This window comes from Oncorhynchus gorbuscha, linkage group LG19 (genome assembly GCF_021184085.1).
Source record: "Oncorhynchus gorbuscha isolate QuinsamMale2020 ecotype Even-year linkage group LG19, OgorEven_v1.0, whole genome shotgun sequence".
NCBI lineage: Eukaryota > Metazoa > Chordata > Actinopteri > Salmoniformes > Salmonidae > Oncorhynchus > Oncorhynchus gorbuscha.
In genome coordinates, this window is record NC_060191.1 from 5,929,923 (window position 1) to 5,954,829 (window position 24,907).

The 24,907-nt window shown below is 44.2% G+C and overlaps 2 protein-coding genes across 5 annotated transcripts; one reads left to right on the forward strand and one right to left on the reverse strand.

The window, feature by feature from the left end:
* Nucleotides 1-167: 167 nt before the first annotated feature.
* On the reverse strand, nt 168-22,636 carry LOC124005128 (coiled-coil domain-containing protein 106-like). 3 transcript variants are annotated; one of them, XM_046314092.1, is made up of 9 exons: nt 22,508-22,636; nt 21,527-21,606; nt 21,315-21,413; nt 20,670-20,900; nt 19,791-19,847; nt 19,391-19,633; nt 4,707-4,877; nt 2,258-2,561; nt 168-1,394 (listed from the first exon to the last, which is right to left on the reverse strand). In XM_046314092.1, the coding sequence occupies exons 1-9, from the start codon at nt 22,630-22,632 to the stop codon at nt 1,337-1,339; spliced, it is 1,368 nt and encodes a 455-aa protein (XP_046170048.1). In that variant the 5' UTR covers nt 22,633-22,636; the 3' UTR covers nt 168-1,336. The 3 variants fall into 3 exon arrangements, with proteins under 3 accessions (XP_046170048.1, XP_046170049.1, XP_046170051.1); XM_046314093.1 differs by lacking the exon at nt 22,508-22,636 and adding an exon at nt 22,163-22,317; XM_046314095.1 differs by lacking the exon at nt 168-1,394 and having other exon boundaries at nt 2,334-2,561; nt 4,707-4,896.
* Nucleotides 22,606-24,862, forward strand: LOC124005129 (transmembrane protein 238-like). Of its 2 annotated transcripts, XM_046314096.1 has the most exons (3): nt 22,606-22,663; nt 22,928-22,985; nt 23,646-24,862. In XM_046314096.1, exon 3 carries the CDS (start codon nt 23,656-23,658, stop codon nt 23,980-23,982), a length of 327 nt encoding a protein of 108 aa, XP_046170052.1. In that variant the 5' UTR covers nt 22,606-22,663; nt 22,928-22,985; nt 23,646-23,655; the 3' UTR covers nt 23,983-24,862. The 2 variants fall into 2 exon arrangements, with proteins under 2 accessions (XP_046170052.1, XP_046170053.1); XM_046314097.1 differs by lacking the exons at nt 22,606-22,663; nt 22,928-22,985 and adding an exon at nt 23,015-23,150.
* Nucleotides 24,863-24,907: the final 45 nt, after the last annotated feature.

A 24,907-nucleotide genomic window follows, 5' to 3' on the forward strand; every position in this document is an offset into this window, starting at 1 on the left:
ATTTCACATTATTACATTTACATTTAAGTCATTTATTGATTTCAGAAACAACCTCTGAGATCTGTGATTACAACAGAAAGGAGTTTGACCCAGTTCCACTGCATATGTTTTTTCCTCTAGCATCTCCCTTTCCACACACTCAGAGAGAAACATAAGTCAAATCAGGATTTTTTAAGAAATCAAATGCTTTAATGGCATTTCTATTTTTACAGTCCATACAATTTGTATAATCATAATCAATGAATTACAGGCTACTCCTCATTATTCTTGAAGAGAAATACAATATTAAACATTTTTGAAATGCTGCACACAGAGACCGGTATCTTAAATGATACAGGTTGTACGGTACCTTTCAGTAAATGATTGGTAAAAATGACATCTCTGACCCGTATAAAAGGTGTTGGAACATAACATGATTTCAGCAGTTGTACACACTGATACCCGTCCCTGGGTGAGTTTGTGTTGTGAATAAGTAAGACATGAAGTTTAAAGTGAGAGGTACCCTTTCACACACTCAGACAACCTGGGGTCTCAGCAATTCCTTGTACCAGTTTCAGTATAACACACACACAATATACCACTATATTACACCATCGCCAATACTACTGCTATTGTTTTTTTAACATCATTATTAAGTTCAACAACAGCTCTGTCTAAACAACTGACCGACAAGAGTTAATTTCACATGCAATTGTAATGGGGAACTGGTGATTGATATTGATTTACATAGACATGTTCAAATAAAAATCAACATTTTGTATTTTGTCTCTTTTGTGGAAATCACTGAGCTTATTGGAACACAAAAAAAGATAAACCTAATAGTATGCAATCTAATTGTAATAAATTATTCCCAAGCAAACAAAGTATTGCAGTATAGGACTGAAAAAATAAAGCACAACTCTCAACTGATGGTGAAATAGCACAGTAAATCATACTACTATTATAGTAAAAAACTCATCTTCGTAGCACAGTACAAAGGGTACGTGATGTTATACTACACCACACTTCAGTCAAATGACACATCTCACAACTGTATGCTACAGTGGCACTTTAACATTGACAGAATATATTCTGGTGCAACAAAAAAAAGTGATGTATTTGTGGTACAACAGCTTAGCCTCACAGTAGAACTGTCCCCAAAACTGTCCCCATCCTTCTTCCAAAGCAAAGAATATCTGCTTATTCTGTTGTTCTGGTGCAGACACAACACCAGTGGTCAGTCAGCTAGCTAACTTCCTTTGTTTCAGAACCTGGAAGCTTTCTGACAGAACACTGGAATGATTCTACTAAAGGATGGAATCTGAGCAATAGAGTGTGCAACTACTCTTTGCTTTGTTCAGTTTGTGGTCGCGTGAGTTTCCTTCTCTTTAAGAGAATCCTCTCCTCCTTTCAACCTGGAGAAATGAGAGACAGATCCAAAATCACTGGGTGTGGGCTTTTTTAAATATCTAAATAAGGTCATCATTTAAGTGCACAAATAAAACATTTGTTTTTGAAGTGCTAGGAAAAAGATGAGAGAATGTTATCCAAACAACAAACATTTATCTGTAAATAAAGATGTATAGTATTGACATTGCTTTTGTGAGGGTGCAGAATATGACACCACTTTTACATGAAGACACTAAAAGGTGAAATTCTGACAGCTCAAAATAGATGATCGTCAGAAAAGACCGTATTACCTCAAATAGTCAGCATGGCACTTATTTCAAGTGTGATGAAAATAAAGAGATAGTTTGGAATGCTACAAATCTATAATTTGGTCACTGTACCTTCATGCTGCTAATGTAAGTATTTGGGAGTAGCAGGCCTCTTCAGACAATAGCACCAATTTTTGGCATGAGCAAAATGGGGCCCTACGTGTCAAAATTGCACTGAAATAAAGTACTACAAAGTTCAATAGTACTCTGGTGAGAAATAAGGAATGCTATAGTTCATTACCTCAGCTTCAAAAGGATTCTGAACAAATATTTAAGAATAGAAAACAGATTCTGTGTATGGGATGGGCAACAACCTCCCCCTACATATCCAGCGCTCCCATACACAAATCTGAACTTTCCATAAATTTCTGAATCTTAGGGAGATGGTTGAGTGATGACCTTCTCCAAAAGTCCCAGCCTGCTCTTCTCCATGACAAAATGAAGCCCTCCTCCCCCCAGAGCACCCCCCCCATCCCCCAAATTCCCCCAGATTCCCCTCATCCCCTTGGCCTCCAGATTCCCCTCGTCCCCAGCGTCCCTCCCCCCATCAGTGTCTGAACCTGTAGGAGATGGGTAGTAGCAGGTTGTTCTTCTTCAGGGCCTGCACCCTGCTTAGCGTCTCCTCGTCCAGGGCGACGTAGCAGCGCCGTGCGTAATCCAGCAGCTTCTCCTTGGACGGGTCAAACTCGCCCACCTCCGCCACCTTCTCCGGGGCCACCAGCAGCATCTCAGCGATGGGCGTGGTGGAGGCCACCGTGTTGCGGTCTACGCCGTGGATCTGGAAGGCCTTAGACATGTTCTTCAGCCGCTGGTAGGTCAGCAGGATCTTCTTGTAGCGAAACAGAACCCCTGCAGCGTCTTTGACTAGAGGGGGAGGAGATGGAGGGAGGTGGGGATTGATTAGGCCTACTTTGAGGAAGGAAGGAAAGAAGCATTTCCAAAGCATTGGAACATGGCATGAGTAACATGTGAATGGTTTGTCCTCTGACAAATCAACTGTAAATTTTGGTGTTCCTCAAGGTTCCGTTTTAGGACCACTATTGTTTTCACTATACATTTTACCTCTTGGGGATGTTATTCGAAAACATAATATTAACTTTCACTGCTATGCGGATGACACACAGCTGTACATTTCAATGAAACATGGTGAAGCCCCAAAATTGCCCTCGCTAGAAGCATGTGTTTCAGACATAAGGAAGTGGATGGCTGCAAACTTTCTACTATTAAACTCGGACAAAACAGAGATGCTTGTTCTAGGTCCCAAGAAACTGACAATTAATCTAAATGGTTGTACAGTCGTCTCAAATAAAACTGTGAAGGACCTCGGCGTTACTCTGGACCCTGATCTCTCTTTTGAAGAACATATCAAGACCATTTCGAGGACAGCTTTTTTCCATCTACGTAATATTGCAAAAATCAGAAACTTTCTGTCCAAAAATGATGCAGAAAAATTAATCCATGCTTTTGTCACTTCTAGGTTAGACTACTGCAATGCTCTACTTTCCGGCTACCCGGATAAAGCACTAAATAAACTTCAGTTAGTGCTAAATACGGCTGCTAGAATCCTGACTAGAACCAAAAAAAATTATCATATTACTCCAGTACTAGCCTCTCTACACTGGCTTCCTGTCAAAGCAAGGGCTGATTTCAAGGTTTTACTGCTAACCTACAAAGCATTACATGGGCTTGCTCCTACCTATCTCTCTGATTTGGTCCTGCCGTACATACCTACACGTATGCTACGGTCACAAGACGCAGGCCTCCTAATTGTCCCTAGAATTTCTAAGCAAACAGCTGGAGGCAGGGCTTTCTCCTATAGAGCTCCATTTTTATGGAACGGTCTGCCTACCCATGTCAGAGACGCAAACTCGGTCTCAACCTTTAAGTCTTTACTGAAGACTCATCTCTTCAGTGGGTCATATGATTGAGTGTAGTCTGGCCCAGGAGTGGGAAGGTGAACGGAAAGGCTCTGGAGCAACGAACCGCCCTTGCTGTCTCTGCCTGGCCGGTTACCCTCTTTCCACTGGGATTCTCTGCCTCTAACCCTATTACAGGGGCTGAGTCACTGGCTTACTGGGGCTCTCTCATGCCGTCCCTGCAGGGGGTGCGTCACCTGAGTGGGTTGATTCACTGTTGTGGTCATCCTGTCTGGGTTGTGCCGTGGCGGAGATCTTTGTGGGCTATACTCAGCCTTGTCTCAGGATGGTAAGTTGGTGGTTGAAGATATCCCTCTAGTGGTGTGGGGGCTGTGCTTTGGCAAAGTGGGTGGGGTTATATCCTTCCTGTTTGGCCCTGTCCGGGTGTCCTCGGATGGGGCCACAGTGTCTCCTGACCCCTCCTGTCTCAGCCTCCAGTATTTATGCTGCAGTAGTTTGTGTCGGGGGGCTAGGGTCAGTTTGTTATATCTGGAGTACTTCTCCTGTCCTATTCGGTGTCCTGTGTGAATCTAAGTGTGCGTTCTCTAATTCTCTCCTTCTTTCTTTCTCTCTCTCGGAGGACCTGAGCCCTAGGACCATTCCCCAGGAATACCTGACATGATGATTCTTTGCTGTCCCCAGTCCACCTGGCCATGCTGCTGCTCCAGTTTTAACTGACCTGAGCCCTAGGACCATGCCCCAGGACGACCTGACATGATGACTCCTTGCTGTCCCCAGTCCACCTGACTGCTGCTGCTCCAGTTTCAACTGTTCTGCCTTATTATTATTCGACCATGCTGGTCATTTATGAACATTTGAACATCTTGGCCATGTTCTGTTATAATCTCCACCCGGCACAGCCAGAAGAGGACTGGCCACCCCACATAGCCTGGTTCCTCTCTAGGTTTCTTCCTAGGTTTTGGCCTTTCTAGGGAGTTTTTCCTAGCCACCGTGCTTCTACACCTGCATTGCTTGCTGTTTGGGGTTTTAGGCTGGGTTTCTGTACAGCACTTTGAGATATCAGCTGATGTACGAAGGGCTATATAAATACATTTGATTTGATTTGAGTTACATGGCTGCCATTGTCCCTCACCTCTCTGCCTCTCCCTGGTGAATCGGAAGACCCGCCTCCTCTTCATCCCTGGGTGCCCACCGCTGCTCATGCCCTCGGACATCACCTCCTCTCCTGAAATCATTTCCTCCTCGTTCATGTAGCCATCCTGCTCCAGGAACTCCTCGGCCTCCCCCAGGAGGGACAGGGAATCTGAACAGACAAACAAGACCTGAAAAAAAACAACTTTAGACTAGAGGTGCTAGACTAGAGGTGCTAGACGAGAGGTAATAGAGGTGCTAGGCTAGAGGTGATAGAGGTGCTAGGGTAGATGTGATAGAGGTGCTAGACTAGAGGTGAAAGACTAGTGCTGATAGAGGTGAAAGACTAGTGCTGATAGAGGTGAAAGACTAGTGCTGATAGAGGTAATATAATAATAATAATAATAATATATGCCATTTAGCAGACGCTTTTATCCAAAGCGACTTACAGTCATGTGTGCATACATTCTACGTATGGGTGGTCCCGGGGATCGAACCCACTACCCTGGCGTTACAAGCGCCATGCTCTACCAACTGAGCTACACAGGACCACTATCACCTCTAGACTAGTGCTGATAGAGGTGAAAGACTAGTGCTGATAGTGAAAGACTAGTGCTGATAGTGAAAGACTAGTGCTGATAGTGAAAGACTAGTGCTGATAGAGGTGAAAGACTAGTGCTGAGAGAGATGAAAGACTAGTGCTGATAGAGGTGAAAGACTAGTGCTGAGAGAGATGAAAGACTAGTGCTGATAGAGGTGAAAGACTAGTGCTGATAGTGAAAGACTAGTGCTGATAGAGGTGAAAGACTAGTGCTGATAGAGGTGAAAGACTAGTGCTGATAGAGGTGCTAGACTAGAGCTGATAAAGGTGCTAGAGTAGTGCTGATAGAGGTGATAGAGATGCAAGACGAGAGCTGATAGGGGTGAAAGAGGTACTAAACTAGAGCTGATAGACTAGAGGAGATAGAGGTGCTCGACTAGACGTGCTAGACTAGAGCTGAAAGAGGTGCTAGACTAGAGCTGATAGACTAGAGCTGGTAGAGGTGCTAGACTAGAGGTGCTAGACGAGAGGTAATAGAGGTGCTAGGCTAGAGGTGATAGAGGTGCTAGGGTAGATGTGATAGAGGTGCTAGACTAGAGGTGGTAGAGGTGAAAGACTAGAGGTGGTAGAGGTGCTAGACTAGAGCTGATAGAGGTGAAAGACTAGAGGTGATAGAGGTGCTAGAGTAGATGTGCTGGAGGTGCTAGAGTAGATGTGCTGGAGGTGCTAGACTAGAGCTGATAGGGGTGATATTGGTGATAGACTTGAGGTGGTAGAGGTGCTAGACTAGAGTTGGTAGACTAGAGTTGATAGAGGTGATATTGGTGATAGACTAGAGGTGATAGACTAGAGGTGGGAGACTTGAGGTGCTAGACTAGAGGTGCTAGACTAGAGCTGATAGAGGTGATATTGGTGATAGACGAGAGGTGATAGAGGTGATAGACTAGAGGTGATAGAGGTGATAGACTAGAGGTGATAGACTAGAGGTGATAGAGGTGATAGACTAGAGGTGATAGAGGTGCTAGACTAGAGCTGATAGAGGTGATATTGGTGATAGACGAGAGGTGATAGAGGTGATAGACTAGAGGTGATAGAGGTGATAGACTAGAGGTGATGAGGTGATAGACTAGAGGTGATTAGGTGATAGACTAGAGGTGATAGAGGTGATAGACTAGAGGTGATAGAGGTGATAGACTAGAGGTGATGAGGTGATAGACTAGAGGTGCTAGACTAGAGCTGATAGAGGTGATATTGGTGATAGACGAGAGGTGATAGACTAGAGGTGATGAGGTGATAGACTAGAGGTGATAGAGGTGATAGACTAGAGGTGATAGACTAGAGGTGATAGACTAGAGGTGATGAGGTGATAGACTAGAGGTGATAGACTAGAGGTGATAGACTAGAGGTGATGAGGTGATAGACGAGAGGTGATAGAGGTGATAGACTAGAGGTGATAGAGGTGATAGACTAGAGGTGATGAGGTGATAGACTAGAGGTGATAGAGGTGATAGACTAGACGTGATAGAGGTGATAGACTAGAGGTGATAGAGGTGATAGACTAGAGGTGATAGACTAGAGGTGATAGACTAGAGGTGATGAGGTGATAGACTAGAGGTGATAGAGGTGATAGACTAGAGGTGATAGACTAGAGGTGATGAGGTGATAGACTAGAGGTGATGAGGTGATAGACTAGAGGTGATGAGGTGATAGACTAGAGGTGATGAGGTGATAGACTAGAGGTGATAGAGGTGATAGACTAGAGGTGATAGAGGTGATAGACTAGAGGTGATAGAGGTGATAGACTAGAGGTGATAGAGGTGATAGACTAGAGGTGATAGACTAGAGGTGATAGACTAGAGGTGATGAGGCGATAGACTAGAGGTGATGAGGTGATAGACTAGAGGTGATAGACTAGAGGTGATAGAGGTGATAGACTAGAGGTGATAGAGGTGATAGACTAGAGGTGATAGAGGTGATAGACTAGAGGTGATAGACTAGAGGTGATGAGGTGATAGACTAGAGGTGATGAGGTGATAGACTAGAGGTGATGAGGTGATAGACTAGAGGTGATGAGGTGATAGACTAGAGGTGATGAGGTGATAGACTAGAGGTGATAGACTAGAGGTGATAGAGGTGATAGACTAGAGGTGATAGAGGTGATAGACTAGAGGTGATAGAGGTGATAGACTAGAGGTGATAGAGGTGATAGACTAGAGGTGATAGACTAGAGGTGATAGACTAGAGGTGATGAGGCGATAGACTAGAGGTGATGAGGTGATAGACTAGAGGTGATAGACTAGAGGTGATAGAGGTGATAGACTAGAGGTGATAGAGGTGATAGACTAGAGGTGATAGAGGTGATAGACTAGAGGTGATAGACTAGAGGTGATGAGGTGATATTGGTGATAGACGAGAGGTGATAGACTAGAGGTGATGAGGTGATAGACTAGAGGTGATAGAGGTGATAGACTAGAGGTGATAGACTAGAGGTGATAGACTAGAGGTGATGAGGTGATAGACTAGAGGTGATAGAGGTGATAGACTAGAGGTGATAGACTAGAGGTGATAGACTAGAGGTGATGAGGTGATAGACGAGAGGTGATAGAGGTGATAGACTAGAGGTGATAGAGGTGATAGACTAGAGGTGATGAGGTGATAGACTAGAGGTGATAGAGGTGATAGACTAGACGTGATAGAGGTGATAGACTAGAGGTGATAGAGGTGATAGACTAGAGGTGATAGACTAGAGGTGATAGACTAGAGGTGATGAGGTGATAGACTAGAGGTGATAGAGGTGATAGACTAGAGGTGATAGACTAGAGGTGATGAGGTGATAGACTAGAGGTGATGAGGTGATAGACTAGAGGTGATGAGGTGATAGACTAGAGGTGATGAGGTGATAGACTAGAGGTGATAGAGGTGATAGACTAGAGGTGATAGAGGTGATAGACTAGAGGTGATAGAGGTGATAGACTAGAGGTGATAGAGGTGATAGACTAGAGGTGATAGAGGTGATAGACTAGAGGTGATAGACTAGAGGTGATAGACTAGAGGTGATGAGGCGATAGACTAGAGGTGATGAGGTGATAGACTAGAGGTGATAGAGGTGATAGACTAGAGGTGATGAGGTGATAGACTAGAGGTGATAGAGGTGGTAGACTAGAGGTGATAGAGGTGATAGACTAGAGGTGATAGAGGTGATAGACTAGAGGTGATAGAGGTGATAGACTAGAGGTGATAGAGGTGATAGACTAGAGGTGATAGAGGTGATAGACTAGAGGTGATAGACTAGAGGTGATAGACTAGAGGTGATGAGGCGATAGACTAGAGGTGATGAGGTGATAGACTAGAGGTGATAGACTAGAGGTGATAGAGGTGATAGACTAGAGGTGATGAGGTGATAGACTAGAGGTGATGAGGTGATAGACTAGAGGTGATGAGGTGATAGACTAGAGGTGATGAGGTGATAGACTAGAGGTGATGAGGTGATAGACTAGAGGTGATGAGGTGATAGACTAGAGGTGATAGAGGTGATAGACTAGAGGTGATGAGGTGATAGACTAGAGGTGATAGAGGTGGTAGACTAGAGGTGATAGAGGTGATAGACTAGAGGTGATAGAGGTGATAGACTAGAGGTGATAGAGGTGATAGACTAGAGGTGATAGAGGTGATAGACTAGAGGTGATAGACTAGAGGTGATAGACTAGAGGTGATGAGGCGATAGACTAGAGGTGATGAGGTGATAGACTAGAGGTGATAGACTAGAGGTGATAGAGGTGATAGACTAGAGGTGATAGAGGTGATAGACTAGAGGTGATAGACTAGAGGTGATAGAGGTGATAGACTAGAGGTGATAGAGGTGATAGACTAGAGGTGATAGAGGTGATAGACTAGAAGTGATAGAGGTGATAGACTAGAGGTGATAGAGGTGATAGACTAGAGGTGATAGACTAGAGGTGATGAGGTGATAGACTAGAGGTGATAGAGGTGATAGACTAGAGGTGATAGAGGTGATAGACTAGAGGTGATAGACTAGAGGTGATGAGGTGATAGACTAGAGGTGATGAGGTGATAGACTAGAGGTGATAGAGGTGATAGACTAGAGGTGATAGAGGTGATAGACTAGAGGTGATAGACTAGAGGTGATAGACTAGAGGTGATGAGGTGATAGACTAGAGGTGATAGAGGTGATAGACTAGAGGTGATAGACTAGAGGTGATAGACTAGAGGTGATGAGGTGATAGACGAGAGGTGATAGAGGTGATAGACTAGAGGTGATAGACTAGAGGTGATGAGGTGATAGACTAGAGGTGATGAGGTGATAGACTAGAGGTGATAGACTAGAGGTGATGAGGTGATAGACTAGAGGTGATAGAGGTGATAGACTAGAGGTGATAGAGGTGATAGACTAGAGGTGATAGAGGTGATAGACTAGAGGTGATAGAGGTGATAGAGGTGATAGACTAGAGGTGATAGAGGTGATAGACTAGAGGTGATAGACTAGAGGTGATAGACTAGAGGTGATGAGGCGATAGACTAGAGGTGATGAGGTGATAGACTAGAGGTGATAGACTAGAGGTGATAGAGGTGATAGACTAGAGGTGATAGAGGTGATAGACTAGAGGTGATAGACTAGAGGTGATAGAGGTGATAGACTAGAGGTGATAGAGGTGATAGACTAGAGGTGATAGAGGTGATAGACTAGAGGTGATAGAGGTGATAGACTAGAGGTGATAGACTAGAGGTGATGAGGTGATAGACTAGAGGTGATAGAGGTGATAGACTAGAGGTGATAGAGGTGATAGACTAGAGGTGATAGAGGTGATAGACTAGAGGTGATAGACTAGAGGTGATGAGGTGATAGACTAGAGGTGATGAGGTGATAGACTAGAGGTGATAGAGGTGATAGACTAGAGGTGATAGAGGTGATAGACTAGAGGTGATAGACTAGAGGTGATGAGGTGATAGACTAGAGGTGATAGAGGTGATAGACTAGAGGTGATAGACTAGAGGTGATAGACTAGAGGTGATGAGGTGATAGACGAGAGGTGATAGAGGTGATAGACTAGAGGTGATAGAGGTGATAGACTAGAGGTGATGAGGTGATAGACTAGAGGTGATGAGGTGATAGACTAGAGGTGATAGAGGTGATAGACTAGAGGTGATAGAGGTGATAGACTAGAGGTGATAGAGGTGATAGACTAGAGGTGATAGAGGTGATAGACTAGAGATGATAGACTAGAGGTGATGAGGTGATAGACTAGAGGTGATGAGGTGATAGACGAGAGGTGATGAGGTGATAGACTAGAGGTGATGAGGTGATAGACTAGAGGTGATGAGGTGATAGACTAGAGGTGATAGAGGTGATAGACTAGAGGTGATAGAGGTGATAGACTAGAGGTGATAGAGGTGATAGACTAGAGGTGATGAGGTGATAGACTAGAGGTGATAGAGGTGATAGACTAGAGGTGATAGAGGTGATAGACTAGAGGTGATGAGGTGATAGACTAGAGGTGATAGAGGTGATAGACTAGAGGTGATAGAGGTGATAGACTAGAGGTGATGAGGTGATAGAGGTGATGAGGTGATAGAGGTGATAGACTAGAGGTGATGAGGTGATAGAGGTGATGAGGTGATAGAGGTGATAGAGGTGATAGACTAGAGGTGATAGAGGTGATAGACTAGAGGTGATAGAGGTGATAGACTAGAGGTGATGAGGTGATAGACTAGAGGTGATAGAGGTGATAGACTAGAGGTGATAGAGGTGATAGACTAGAGGTGATATTGGTGATAGACTAGAGGTGATGAGGTGATAGACTAGAGGTGATAGAGGTGATAGACTAGAGGTGATAGAGGTGATAGACTAGAGGTGATAGAGGTGATAGACTAGAGCTGATAGTGAAAGACTAGTGCTGATAGTGAAAGACTAGTGCTGATAGTGAAAGACTAGTGCTGATAGAGGTGAAAGACTAGTGCTGAGAGAGATGAAAGACTAGTGCTGATAGAGGTGAAAGACTAGTGCTGAGAGAGATGAAAGACTAGTGCTGATAGAGGTGAAAGACTAGTGCTGATAGTGAAAGACTAGTGCTGATAGAGGTGAAAGACTAGTGCTGATAGAGGTGAAAGACTAGTGCTGATAGAGGTGCTAGACTAGAGCTGATAAAGGTGCTAGAGTAGTGCTGATAGAGGTGATAGAGATGCAAGACGAGAGCTGATAGGGGTGAAAGAGGTACTAAACTAGAGCTGATAGACTAGAGGAGATAGAGGTGCTCGACTAGACGTGCTAGACTAGAGCTGAAAGAGGTGCTAGACTAGAGCTGATAGACTAGAGCTGGTAGAGGTGCTAGACTAGAGGTGCTAGACGAGAGGTAATAGAGGTGCTAGGCTAGAGGTGATAGAGGTGCTAGGGTAGATGTGATAGAGGTGCTAGACTAGAGGTGGTAGAGGTGAAAGACTAGAGGTGGTAGAGGTGCTAGACTAGAGCTGATAGAGGTGAAAGACTAGAGGTGATAGAGGTGCTAGAGTAGATGTGCTGGAGGTGCTAGAGTAGATGTGCTGGAGGTGCTAGACTAGAGCTGATAGGGGTGATATTGGTGATAGACTAGAGGTGGGAGACTTGAGGTGGTAGAGGTGCTAGACTAGAGTTGGTAGACTAGAGTTGATAGAGGTGATATTGGTGATAGACTAGAGGTGATAGACTAGAGGTGGGAGACTTGAGGTGCTAGACTAGAGGTGCTAGACTAGAGCTGATAGAGGTGATATTGGTGATAGACGAGAGGTGATAGAGGTGATAGACTAGAGGTGATAGAGGTGATAGACTAGAGGTGATAGACTAGAGGTGATAGAGGTGATAGACTAGAGGTGATAGAGGTGCTAGACTAGAGCTGATAGAGGTGATATTGGTGATAGACGAGAGGTGATAGAGGTGATAGACTAGAGGTGATAGAGGTGATAGACTAGAGGTGATGAGGTGATAGACTAGAGGTGATTAGGTGATAGACTAGAGGTGATAGAGGTGATAGACTAGAGGTGATAGAGGTGATAGACTAGAGGTGATGAGGTGATAGACTAGAGGTGCTAGACTAGAGCTGATAGAGGTGATATTGGTGATAGACGAGGTGAGGTGATAGACTAGAGGTGATGAGGTGATAGACTAGAGGTGATAGAGGTGATAGACTAGAGGTGATAGACTAGAGGTGATAGACTAGAGGTGATAGACTGATGAGGTGATAGACTAGAGGTGATAGAGGTGATAGACTAGAGGTGATGAGGTGATAGACTAGAGGTGAGAGGTGTGATAGAGGTGATAGACTAGAGGTGATAGAGGTGATAGACTAGAGGTGATGAGGTGATAGACTAGAGGTGATAGAGGTGATAGACTAGAGGTGATAGAGGTGATAGACTAGAGGTGATAGAGGTGATAGACTAGAGGTGATAGACTAGAGGTGATGAGGTGATAGACTAGAGGTGATGAGGTGATAGACTAGAGGTGATGAGGTGATAGACTAGAGGTGATGAGGTGATAGACTAGAGGTGATGAGGTGATAGACTAGAGGTGATAGAGGTGATAGACTAGAGGTGATAGACTAGAGGTGATAGAGGTGTGATAGAGGTGATAGACTAGAGGTGATAGAGGTGATAGACTAGAGGTGATAGAGGTGATAGACTAGAGGTGATAGACTAGAGGTGATAGAGGTGATAGACTAGAGGTGATAGACTAGAGGTGATAGACTAGAGGTGATGAGGCTAGAGGTGATAGAGGTGATAGACTAGAGGTGATAGACTAGAGGTGATAGAGGTGATAGACTAGACTAGGTGATAGAGGTGATAGACTAGAGGTGATAGACTAGAGGTGATAGAGGTGATAGACTAGAGGTGATAGAGGTGATAGACTAGAGGTGATAGAGGTGATAGACTAGAGGTGATAGACTAGAGGTGATAGACTAGAGGTGATGAGGTGATAGACTAGAGGTGATAGAGGTGATAGACTAGAGGTGATAGAGGTGATAGACTAGAGGTGATAGAGGTGATAGACTAGAGGTGAGAGGTGATAGAGGTGATAGACTAGAGAGGTGATAGACTAGAGGTGATGAGGTGATAGACTAGAGGTGATGAGGTGATAGACTAGAGGTGATAGAGGTGATAGACTAGAGGTGATAGAGGTGATAGATAGAGGTGATAGACTAGAGGTGATAGACTAGAGGTGATGAGGTGATAGACTAGAGGTGATAGAGGTGATAGACTAGAGGTGATAGACTAGAGACTAGAGGTAGACTGAGAGGTGATAGACTAGAGGTGATGAGGTGATAGACGAGAGGTGATAGAGGTGATAGACTAGAGGTGATAGAGGTGATAGACTAGAGGTGATGAGGTGATAGACTAGAGGTGATGAGGTGATAGACTAGAGGTGATAGACTAGAGGTGATGAGGTGATAGACTAGAGGTGATAGAGGTGATAGACTAGAGGTGATAGAGGTGATAGACTAGAGGTGATAGACTAGAGGTGATGAGGTGATAGACTAGAGGTGATGAGGTGATAGACTAGAGGTGATGAGGTGATAGACTAGAGGTGATGAGGTGATAGACTAGAGGTGATGAGGTGATAGACTAGAGGTGATAGAGGTGATAGACTAGAGGTGATAGAGGTGATAGACTAGAGGTGATAGACTAGAGGTGATGAGGTGATAGACTAGAGGTGATGAGGTGATAGACTAGAGGTGATAGACTAGAGGTGATGAGGCGATAGACTAGAGGTGATGAGGTGATAGACTAGAGGTGATAGACTAGAGGTGATAGAGGTGATAGACTAGAGGTGATAGAGGTGATAGACTAGAGGTGATAGACTAGAGGTGATAGACTAGAGGTGATAGAGGTGATAGACTAGAGGTGATAGAGGTGATAGACTAGAGGTGATAGAGGTGATAGACTAGAGGTGATAGACTAGAGGTGATGAGGTGATAGACTAGAGGTGATAGAGGTGATAGACTAGAGGTGATAGAGGTGATAGACTAGAGGTGATAGAGGTGATAGACTAGAGGTGATAGAGGTGATAGACTAGAGGTGATAGACTAGAGGTGATGAGGTGATAGACTAGAGGTGATGAGGTGATAGACTAGAGGTGATAGACTAGAGGTGATAGACTAGAGGTGATAGACTAGAGGTGATAGACTAGAGGTGATGAGGTGATAGACTAGAGGTGATAGAGGTGATAGACTAGAGGTGATAGACTAGAGGTGATAGACTAGAGGTGATGAGGTGATAGACGAGAGGTGATAGAGGTGATAGACTAGAGGTGGTGATAGAGGTGTGATAGACTAGAGGTGATGAGGTGATAGACTAGAGGTGATGAGGTGATAGACTAGAGGTGATAGAGGTGATAGACTAGAGGTGATAGAGGTGATAGACTAGAGGTGATAGAGGTGATAGACTAGAGGTGATGAGGTGATAGACTAGAGGTGATGAGGTGATAGACTAGAGGTGATGAGGTGATAGACGAGAGGTGATGAGGTGATAGACTAGAGGTGATGAGGTGATAGACTAGAGGTGATGAGGTGATAGACTAGAGGTGATAGAGGTGATAGACTAGAGGTGATAGAGGTGATAGACTAGAGGTGATAGAGGTGATAGACTAGAGGTGATAGAGGTGATAGACTAGAGGTGATGAGGTGATAGACTAGAGGTGATAGAGGTGATAGACTAGAGGTGATAGAGGTGATAGACTAGAGGTGATGAGGTGATAGACTAGAGGATGATAGAGGTGATAGACTAGAGGTGATAGAGGTGATAGACTAGAGGTGATGAGGTGATAGAGGTGATAGAGGTGATAGAGGTGATAGACTAGAGGTGATGAGGATGATAGAGGTGATGAGGTGATAGACTAGAGGTGATAGAGGTGATAGAGGTGATAGACTAGAGGTAGATGAGAGGTGATAGACTAGAGGTGATAGAGGTGATAGACTAGAGGTGATGAGGTGATAGACTAGAGGTGATAGAGGTGATAGACTAGAGGTGATAGAGGTGATAGACTAGAGGTGATGAGAGGTGATAGACTAGAGGTGATAGAGGTGATAGACTAGAGGTGATAGACTAGAGGTGGTGATGAGGTGATAGACTAGAGGTGATAGAGGTGATAGACTAGAGGTGATAGAGGTGATAGACTAGAGGTGATAGAGGTGATAGACTAGAGGTGATGAGGTGATAGACTAGAGGTGATAGAGGTGATAGACTAGAGGTGATAGAGGTGATAGACTAGAGGTGATAGAGGTGATAGACTAGAGGTGATAGACTAGAGGTGATAGACTAGAGGTGATAGACTAGAGGTGATGAGGTGATAGACTAGAGGTGATAGAGGTGATAGACTAGAGGTGATAGAGGTGATAGACTAGAGGTGATAGAGGTGATAGACTAGAGGTGATAGAGGTGATAGACTAGAGGTGATAGACTAGAGGTGATGAGGTGATAGACTAGAGGTGATGAGGTGATAGACTAGAGGTGATGAGGTGATAGACTAGAGGTGATGAGGTGATAGACTAGAGGTGATAGAGGTGATAGACTAGAGGTGATGAGGTGATAGACTAGAGGTGATGAGGTGATAGACTAGAGGTGATAGAGGTGATAGACTAGAGGTGATAGAGGTGATAGACTAGAGGTGATAGAGGTGATAGACTAGAGGTGATAGAGGTGATAGACTAGAGGTGATAGACTAGAGGTGATAGAGGTGATAGACTAGAGGTGATAGACTAGAGGTGATAGACTAGAGGTGATGAGGCGATAGACTAGAGGTGATAGACTAGAGGTGATAGAGGTGATAGACTAGAGGTGATAGAGGTGATAGACTAGAGGTGATAGACTAGAGGTGATAGAGGTGATAGACTAGAGGTGATAGAGGTGATAGACTAGAGGTGATAGAGGTGATAGACTAGAGGTGATAGACTAGAGGTGATAGACTAGAGGTGATGAGGTGATAGACTAGAGGTGATAGAGGTGATAGACTAGAGGTGATAGAGGTGATAGACTAGAGGTGATAGAGGTGATAGACTAGAGGTGATAGAGGTGATAGACTAGAGGTGATAGACTAGAGGTGATGAGGTGATGGACTAGAGGTGATGAGGTGATAGACTAGAGGTGATAGAGGTGATAGACTAGAGGTGGTAGAGGTGATAGACTAGAGGTGATAGACTAGAGGTGATAGACTAGAGGTGATGAGGTGATAGACTAGAGGTGATAGAGGTGATAGACTAGAGGTGATAGACTAGAGGTGATAGACTAGAGGTGATGAGGTGATAGACGAGAGGTGATAGAGGTGATAGACTAGAGGTGATAGAGGTGATAGACTAGAGGTGATGAGGTGATAGACTAGAGGTGATGAGGTAATAGACTAGAGGTGATAGACTAGAGGTGATGAGGTGATAGACTAGAGGTGATAGAGGTGATAGACTAGAGGTGATAGAGGTGATAGACTAGAGGTGATAGACTAGAGGTGATGAGGTGATAGACTAGAGGTGATGAGGTGATAGACTAGAGGTGATGAGGTGATAGACTAGAGGTGATGAGGTGATAGACTAGAGGTGATAGACTAGAGGTGATAGAGGTGATAGACTAGAGGTGATAGAGGTGATAGACTAGAGGTGATAGACTAGAGGTGATGATGAGGTGATAGACTAGAGGTGATGAGGTGATAGACTAGAGGTGATGAGGTGATAGACTAGAGGTGATGAGGTGATAGACTAGAGGTGATGAGGTGATAGACTAGAGGTGATAGAGGTGATAGACTAGAGGTGATAGAGGTGATAGACTAGAGGTGATAGAGGTGATAGACTAGAGGTGATAGAGGTGATAGACTAGAGGTGATAGACTAGAGGTGATAGACTAGAGGTGATGAGGCGATAGACTAGAGGTGATGAGGTGATAGACTAGAGGTGATAGAGGTGATAGACTAGAGGTGATAGAGGTGATAGACTAGAGGTGATAGACTAGAGGTGATAGACTAGAGGTGATAGAGGTGATAGACTAGAGGTGATAGAGGTGATAGACTAGAGATAGTGATAGAGGTGATAGACTAGAGGTGATAGAGGTGATAGACTAGAGGTGATAGACTAGAGGTGATGAGGTGATAGACTAGAGGTGATAGACTAGAGGTGATAGACTAGAGGTGATAGAGGTGATAGACTAGAGGTGATAGAGGTGATAGACTAGAGGTGATAGAGGTGATAGACTAGAGGTAGAGGTGATAGACTAGAGGTGATAGAGGTGATAGAGGTGATGAGATAGACTAGAGGTGATGAGGTGATAGACTAGAGGTGTGATAGAGGTGATAGACTAGAGGTGATAGACTAGGTGATAGACTAGAGGTGATAGACTAGAGGTGATAGACTAGAGGTGATGAGGTGATAGACTAGAGTGTGATAGAGGTGATAGTGATAGACTAGAGGTGATAGACTAGAGGTGATAGACTAGAGGTGATGAGGTGATAGACTAGAGGTGATAGAGGTGATAGACTAGAGGTGATAGAGGTGATAGACTAGAGGTGATGAGGTGATAGACTAGAGGTGATGAGGTGATAGACTAGAGGTGATAGAGGTGATAGACTAGAGGTGATAGAGGTGATAGACTAGAGGTGATAGAGGTGATAGACTAGAGGTGATAGACTAGAGGTGATGAGGTGATAGACTAGAGGTGATGAGGTGATAGACTAGAGGTGATGAGGTGATAGACTAGAGGTGATGAGGTGATAGACTAGAGGTGATGAGGTGATAGATAGAGGTGATAGTGAGGTGATAGACTAGAGGTGATGAGGTGATAGACTAGAGGTGATGAGGTGATAGACTAGAGGTGATTGAGGTGATAGACTAGAGGTGATAGAGGTGATAGACTAGAGGTGATAGAGGTGATAGACTAGAGGTGATAGAGGTGATAGACTAGAGGTGATAGAGGTGATAGACTAGAGGTGATAGAGGTGATAGACTAGAGGTGATGAGGTGATAGACTAGAGGTGATAGAGGTGATAGACTAGAGGTGATAGAGGTGATAGACTAGAGGTGATGAGGTGATAGAGGTGATGAGGTGATAGAGGTGATAGACTAGAGGTGATGAGGTGATAGTGATGAGGTGATAGAGGTGATGAGGTGATAGACTAGAGGTGATGAGGTGATAGACTAGAGGTGATGAGGTGATAGACTAGAGGTGATGAGGTGATAGACTAGAGGGGATGAGGTGATAGACTAGAGGTGATAGAGGTGATAGACTAGAGGTGATAGAGGTGATAGACTAGAGGTGATGAGGTGATAGACTAGAAGTGATAGAGGTGATAGACTAGAGGTGATAGAGGTGATAGACTAGAGGTGATGAGGTGATAGACTAGAGGTGATGAGGTGATAGACTAGAGGTGATAGAGGTGATAGACTAGAGGTGATAGAGGTGATAGACTAGAGGTGATAGAGGTGATAGACTAGAGGTGATAGAGGTGATAGACTAGAGGTGATGAGGTGATAGACTAGAGGTGATAGACTAGAGGTGATGAGGTGATAGACTAGAGGTGATAGACTAGAGGTGATAGAGGTGATAGACTAGAGGTGATAGAGGTGATAGACTAGAGGTGATAGAGGTGATAGACTAGAGGTGATAGAGGTGATAGACTAGAGGTGATAGACTAGAGGTGATAGAGGTGATAGACTAGAGGTGATAGACTAGAGGTGCTCATAGTTTGGATTAGAGATTGTCACGGAAGTGAACATTCATTCCTGTCCCATCTGGTACTGTCCATTTTTCCCCCTGTACTGTCCTGATTAGTGGTGGGAAAAGTACCCGATTGTCATACTTGTGTAAAAGTAAAGATACCTTATTAGAAAATGACTCAAGTAAAAGTGAAAGTTACCCAGTAAAATACTACTTGAGTAAAAGTCTAAAAGTATTGGGTTTAAATATACTTAAGTATCAAAAGTAAATGGAATTTCTCAAATATACATAAGCAAGGATATCCCTGCCGGCCAAACCCTTCCCTAAACCGGACAACGCTGGGCCAATTGTGCGCCGAACCATGGGTCTCCCGGTCGCGGCCAGCTGCGACAGAGCCTGGACTCGAACCCAGAATCTCTAGCGGTACAGCTAGCAATGCGATGTAGGGCCTCTAGTCTGGATCCCATTACCTGGCCCTACGCTCCCGTGTGCATTCATGTCACTCATGGTGGCTCTAATAGCGCTGCTACTGCCACTGCTGTGCCCCTGCAAGAGGCTCTGGGAGGCCCCGGAGTTGTACATGGAGCTCATCGCGGCCATCTGATTGGCTATCGTGCTGGAAGTGTGGTTTTTGGGTGGGGCCATGGCAGTGGGGGATGGTCTTCGCTGGAATATCTGACGAGATGTGAAACGCTGTGGCTCGGACTTCTGCTCTGAAAGGGTTAACAAAAGGAGAAGATCAATGAGAGTGATCAGTGAACTGAGACCAGTAGTGGTGAGAGGTGATGAGAATGTATAGAATATGCTCTGGATCTAGATACATGTATCATGAACAACAAGGGACCAGTGAGGTCATAAAGCAGTCCTTACCAGCTGGCCGCTCCCCCTCTCTCCTCGGCTTCCATTCAAAACGTCTAGAGTCATAGCCTGCAGGAGGAAAAACAACGGTTCCCGAGAATAAATCTATGTCTGTAAAAAGTATGTTGTCTTACATGCTGACAAACCGGCTCCACGCGTGCGTGCGTCTACCTGCGGATTTTGTCTATCCCCACCAGACGCGTTCATGACATACAGGTTAAAATACCAAACCAACTGTGGACCAACTATATTAATTTGGGGACAGGTTGAAACACACATGAAACATTCATGGACATTTAGCTAGCTTGCTGTTGCTAGCTAATTTGTCCTAGAAAATAAACATTGGGATGTTATTTTACCTGAAATGCATATGGTCCTTTTTTTTCTGGATCTTTTTATAATTTTTTGCCCATATTGAGTCACACAAAATTGTGTGTGGGGCTGTTTGTTCATTCTTCTTCTTTTGTGGAGTTTTATATGGCGGTTGGCAACCATATTTAAAGTAGATTACCACCACCAAATGGTGGTGTGGACCTCCATCTTTCAATCACCCACATGGGTATATGCTCCTAAAAACCAATGATGAGATGGGAGAGGCGGGTCTTGCAGCACATCAAGTATCACATAAAACCAAGTTCTATTTTAGCGCCTGCCTAAGCAGACGCTGGTTGAGGTGCACAAGCAGTTGGAATGAAATTATTGAATAACATGCGTCAATTTATTTAGCATGCAACATGCACGCAACATGCACTCGTGCACGCAACATGCACTCGTGCACGCAACATGGGTGGTGTGGTTAGCACGGTAGAACTTCTCTAATCACAATACATCTTTCTACATCATGGTTGTGTCCATCCTCCTTCCCAAAACCTCTCCATGCTCCTCTCTCACCGTTGCTGTACTGGCTCTCGTTGGGGCCCTGGTTCTGATGGCCTTGGGTCTTGGTAGAGAAGATGAAGCGGTCCAGCTGGCAACGCAGGAAGTCCCTCTCCTCCTCCAGGTCATCGATGCGTTTGTGCAGCCACGAGTTCTTCTCCAGGGAGATCTGCAGCTGCGTCCGCAGGTTGGTTATCAGCAGATACGAGCTGCCTGGTGGGGGGGCACCCGAGGGAGGGGGCGACTCTGAGAAACACACACAGGAAGTTAAGGGTCAGGGAATAAATATTAGGATTCATCTTAATCACTAACTGATTCACACCGGAGAAACTAGATGAGTGGACTCACTGGACTGTCCTTCCAGATGGCCATTCAACTACATTCATCTATGGTATGGGTTCTGATCTAGGTGAGTGGACTCACTGGACTGTCCTTCCAGATGGTCATTCAACTACATTCATCTATGGTATGGGTTCTGATCTAGGTGAGTGGACTCACTGGACTGTCCTTCCAGATGGCCATTCAACTACATTCATCTATGGTATGGGTTCTGATCTAGGTGAGTGGACTCACTGGACTGTCCTTCCAGATGGCCGTTCAACTACATTCATCTATGGTATGGGTTCTGATCTAGTAGGAAATACAAGCTTTGATATGAACCTTCAAAACTCTGCTCATTCTGATTGAAGAAGCCTTGCTGCTCAAAGTTGTTCTCCTCAAAGGGAATGGAGATTTCATAGGCATCCTCGTTCTTCGGAGCTACAGAGGGAGAAATATACCGTAGGCATTAGTATGGATAAATAACTGTTATCACTTTGTCATGAAGAGGTTAATACACATCTATATCAATGATGCAGATTTCACAATCTTACTCTGCATGGGATGGGAGCCTGTGTGGTTCTTGGAGGTAGGCAAAGCGTCATTAATATTTCCCTCCTGCATCTCGTGCACCCTTCATTGTACAGAAACAATACAGGTTTATTAATGTATTACATTTGACACACAACATCCAATGATGGATAACAACTCCCATTGACGACGTTTCGTTGCAAATGTAACAGTATGCAGTCAGTTTTGTAATAACTTCGAAGTGTTGCCTTCAGCTTGCTAACTAATCATTCGTGGATGCAATTATGCCACTAGAAATGTAATTACAAGTAGTTACTGTATGGCAATTCTCAGCTGAGATGCAGAATAAATTACCTACTTATTTCGCACAGATCGCTTTATTCCCCTTTGTCTAACGTTACACTTGCGAGCGTACTAGAAAGTTATATTAGCACATTATACACGATGTTCGTCGCTGACATGCTAGTTTGCAAGATGTTGCGTTATAATAAACAATGGACACGTTAGCTAGCTACACATCAAATTGTCATAAGGACTCATCTTACACAGGCTAGCTAGATAGTCAGCAGCTAGCCATTTTACTAGTAGCAAGCTCACTGCTTCTTTTACGCGCAAACTATTTTCTGGTGGAGTTCTCTACAAATCAATGATATACGAACCGTTATTCAGTCGTTATAACACCGTATTTCACATGTAAATCCCGTTCATTCTGTCCACTTTCGTACCTAGCTAGAACAATAACAATTTAGCGTTTATTTTACAAGTCTTGTTTACGTCCTTTGCCGTCATTTCCGGTTACCTAAGGGAGAGTCTAATATTTACCAAAATGTAGTTTGTAACGAAAAGGCGCTGCTGTACAATCAGGCCACTCTAAAATGTGCAGTTTTGTCGCATAACACAATGCAACAGATGTTTCAAGTTTTGAGCAAGCGTGCAATTGGCATGCTAACTGCAGGAATGTCCACCAGAGATGTTGCCAGTTAATTTAATTATCATTTCTCTACCACAATCCTCCAACTTCGTATTTAGAGAATTTGGCAGTACATCCAACGTTCCTCACAACCGCAGACCACATGTAACCACGCCAATTCAGGAACTCCACATCTGGCTTCTTCACCCGCAGGATCATCTGAGACCAGCCACCCGGACGGACAGCTGATGTGGGGAAAAACTCATTTTGATCGTCTGGGCCTGGCTCCCCAGTGGGTGGCTGGTCTCAGATGATTAGAGCCTAATTCAATTATTTCAATTGACTGATTTCCTTATATGAACTGTAACTCAGTAAAATCGTTGACATTTGTGCATGTTGTATTTATATTTTTGTTTAGTATATACATTATATTTCATATTCCAAAATAAATGTCAGTGTGAAAATAATTGAAAAGTAAAATATTGTTTGACAGGTTTTTCTTGCTTTCGTTTAGTGCTGCTCTGACCAAAGGACACCGGACCAATGATATTCGTCAGTGCAGAAAAGTTCAGGTGAGGGGGGAGTGGAGAGGTGTCAGGTAACATTCACTCGTGAGTCACTGTTTTTACCTGCCAGTGAAGAACCGGCAGGATACAGTTTGAGTGGATTCTACTTACATTTGTAAGAGATAAGCATTGAAAAGATACTAATCAAAACGCATTTGCACCTGTGCTGAGGTGAGTATTAATCTGTTATGTTTTTTCTGTGTTTAAATCCGTTTTTTAACGGGCATCGAAACACAAGTGTCTTGGTTGTGCTTAAATGTAATGTAATGTAATGAGTATCATAGCGCTCAGGTGTGGCACCTGTTCTTCCTATGAATAAAGATACGTTGAAGAGCATTGTAGGAACCTACAATGTTATATAAAAAGTTGTTTTTAAACTGTAGGCCTAAATACACAGACACAGTAAATATTTAAATAACATACTGTAGTTATTTGACCATGGTTACATTATTTCATACATAGCTGTACTTTAATAGCTACAGAATATACATGCCATGGTGTCATGTTTAAGTTCATACAATATCCTCCCACTCGACCAGTAGGCCTAGTAAACTCCCTATCATTGCCAGAGGTGACTATTGTGATTCTACTCTGAGCAATGTCAATGTACAAGATTTATGTCTGTCAATGTGCCACACACCTCACCTCCACCTCTCTGTCCCCCAGGTGAGTGACCATGGCGCAGCACTATGATGGTCTGTCCCACTGTAAGCTGGCCCTGGCGTTTGCCATACTGATGGACCTGCTAGGTGTGTCTGCTCTGCTGGTGGGGGTCTTTGCCCCATTAGAGATTAAGGGACAGGACTTTGGGGACCTGTTGGTGTACTCTGGGGCTCTACTGATGCTCATGTCCCTGGGAGGATGGGTCATGTGGTACAGCGGGAACCTTGAGGGCCTGACCTCCAGGAAGGAGCTAGGGGGAACCATGGGTGCCATGGACCGGCTGGCCCGCTCCCTCAGCCGCAGGATACGACTCCCCAGGAGCCACAGCAGCCCCTCATGATGCTTCATGGTCAGGCGTAGGAGAAGGCTGTGGTTGTAGGGGAGGGTCCTCACTGTCTCCATTAGACTATTGGCCCCTGATAGTCAAACTACCTGGGGGTCTGGGAGCGGTATTGTTAGCATTGAGGGAGTGCTATTAAATGAACCAGGCTATGGCCGTGATGTGAACGGGAAAAAGCGGGGTTGGGAGGAGCGCCCTTCTCAAATCAAACAGTAATCTGCGCCGTTCGTTCTTGTCACCGAGGCAGCATATGTTCACATTTTCAAACTAGTTTGAAGGCAGATAAAGCCTTTTTATCAAAAAGCAATCATTTGTGTATGTAAAAACCCAGAATCCTACTCACTATTCCATGTGATTAACCTGTCACTTTTTTTTGGAGGTGCTGACTTCACCGTCGGCCAAAACGGGGCACTGGGCTCACGACAGGGAGGGAGCCCGTTTCCAAAACTAATGTAATCAACGCTAACCCGCTTCACCTGGGGCAGGAATAAGATTCCATTTTTAACAGACATTTTTTTATAGAACTCCCTCATCCTTTAACCCAAGTTCCACCACCTCCACAGTGGAAGAGACTTACATACTGATAGTTCACTAGTGTCAATTACAAGATGTAAAAACAGTCAGTCATTGCTTTTTATTGTGACTTGACCTTTTCTGAAACACCTCCGGTAGATAACAGAATTGTACAGACTGTTTGAATAGGATTTTAAACGATCAAGCATGGAGGCTATTCATAGTTCACTTGGTTGGTTTGTTTAGGCTTGAATCTGTAAATAATTGGTCTTTATATTCATAATAATCCATGTGTTGTGGTTTTCTTGGAATCATAATAGGGTTTGTATTAAATTATAAAATTGTATTAAAACTATAAAATAACCTACCATAGGGCATTTGTGAAGATTTGGGATGAAAAGTATTACATTAT

What these genes read in the sequence shown, in the direction of transcription:
- LOC124005128 (XM_046314092.1), bottom strand. Translation starts at nt 22,632, where the DNA reads ATGATCCTGCGGGTGAAGAAGCCAGATGTGGAGTTCCTGAATTGGCGT. An exon ending in TACGAAGTTGGAGGATTGTG is followed by an intron (nt 21,607 to 22,507) that starts GTAGAGAAATGA and finishes TGTACAATGAAG; the next exon opens with GGTGCACGAGATGCAGGAGG. An exon ending in AGGCTCCCATCCCATGCAGA is followed by an intron (nt 21,414 to 21,526) that starts GTAAGATTGTGA and finishes CTCCCTCTGTAG; the next exon opens with CTCCGAAGAACGAGGATGCC.
- LOC124005129 (XM_046314096.1), top strand. Translation starts at nt 23,656, where the DNA reads ATGGCGCAGCACTATGATGGTCTGTCCCACTGTAAGCTGGCCCTGGCG.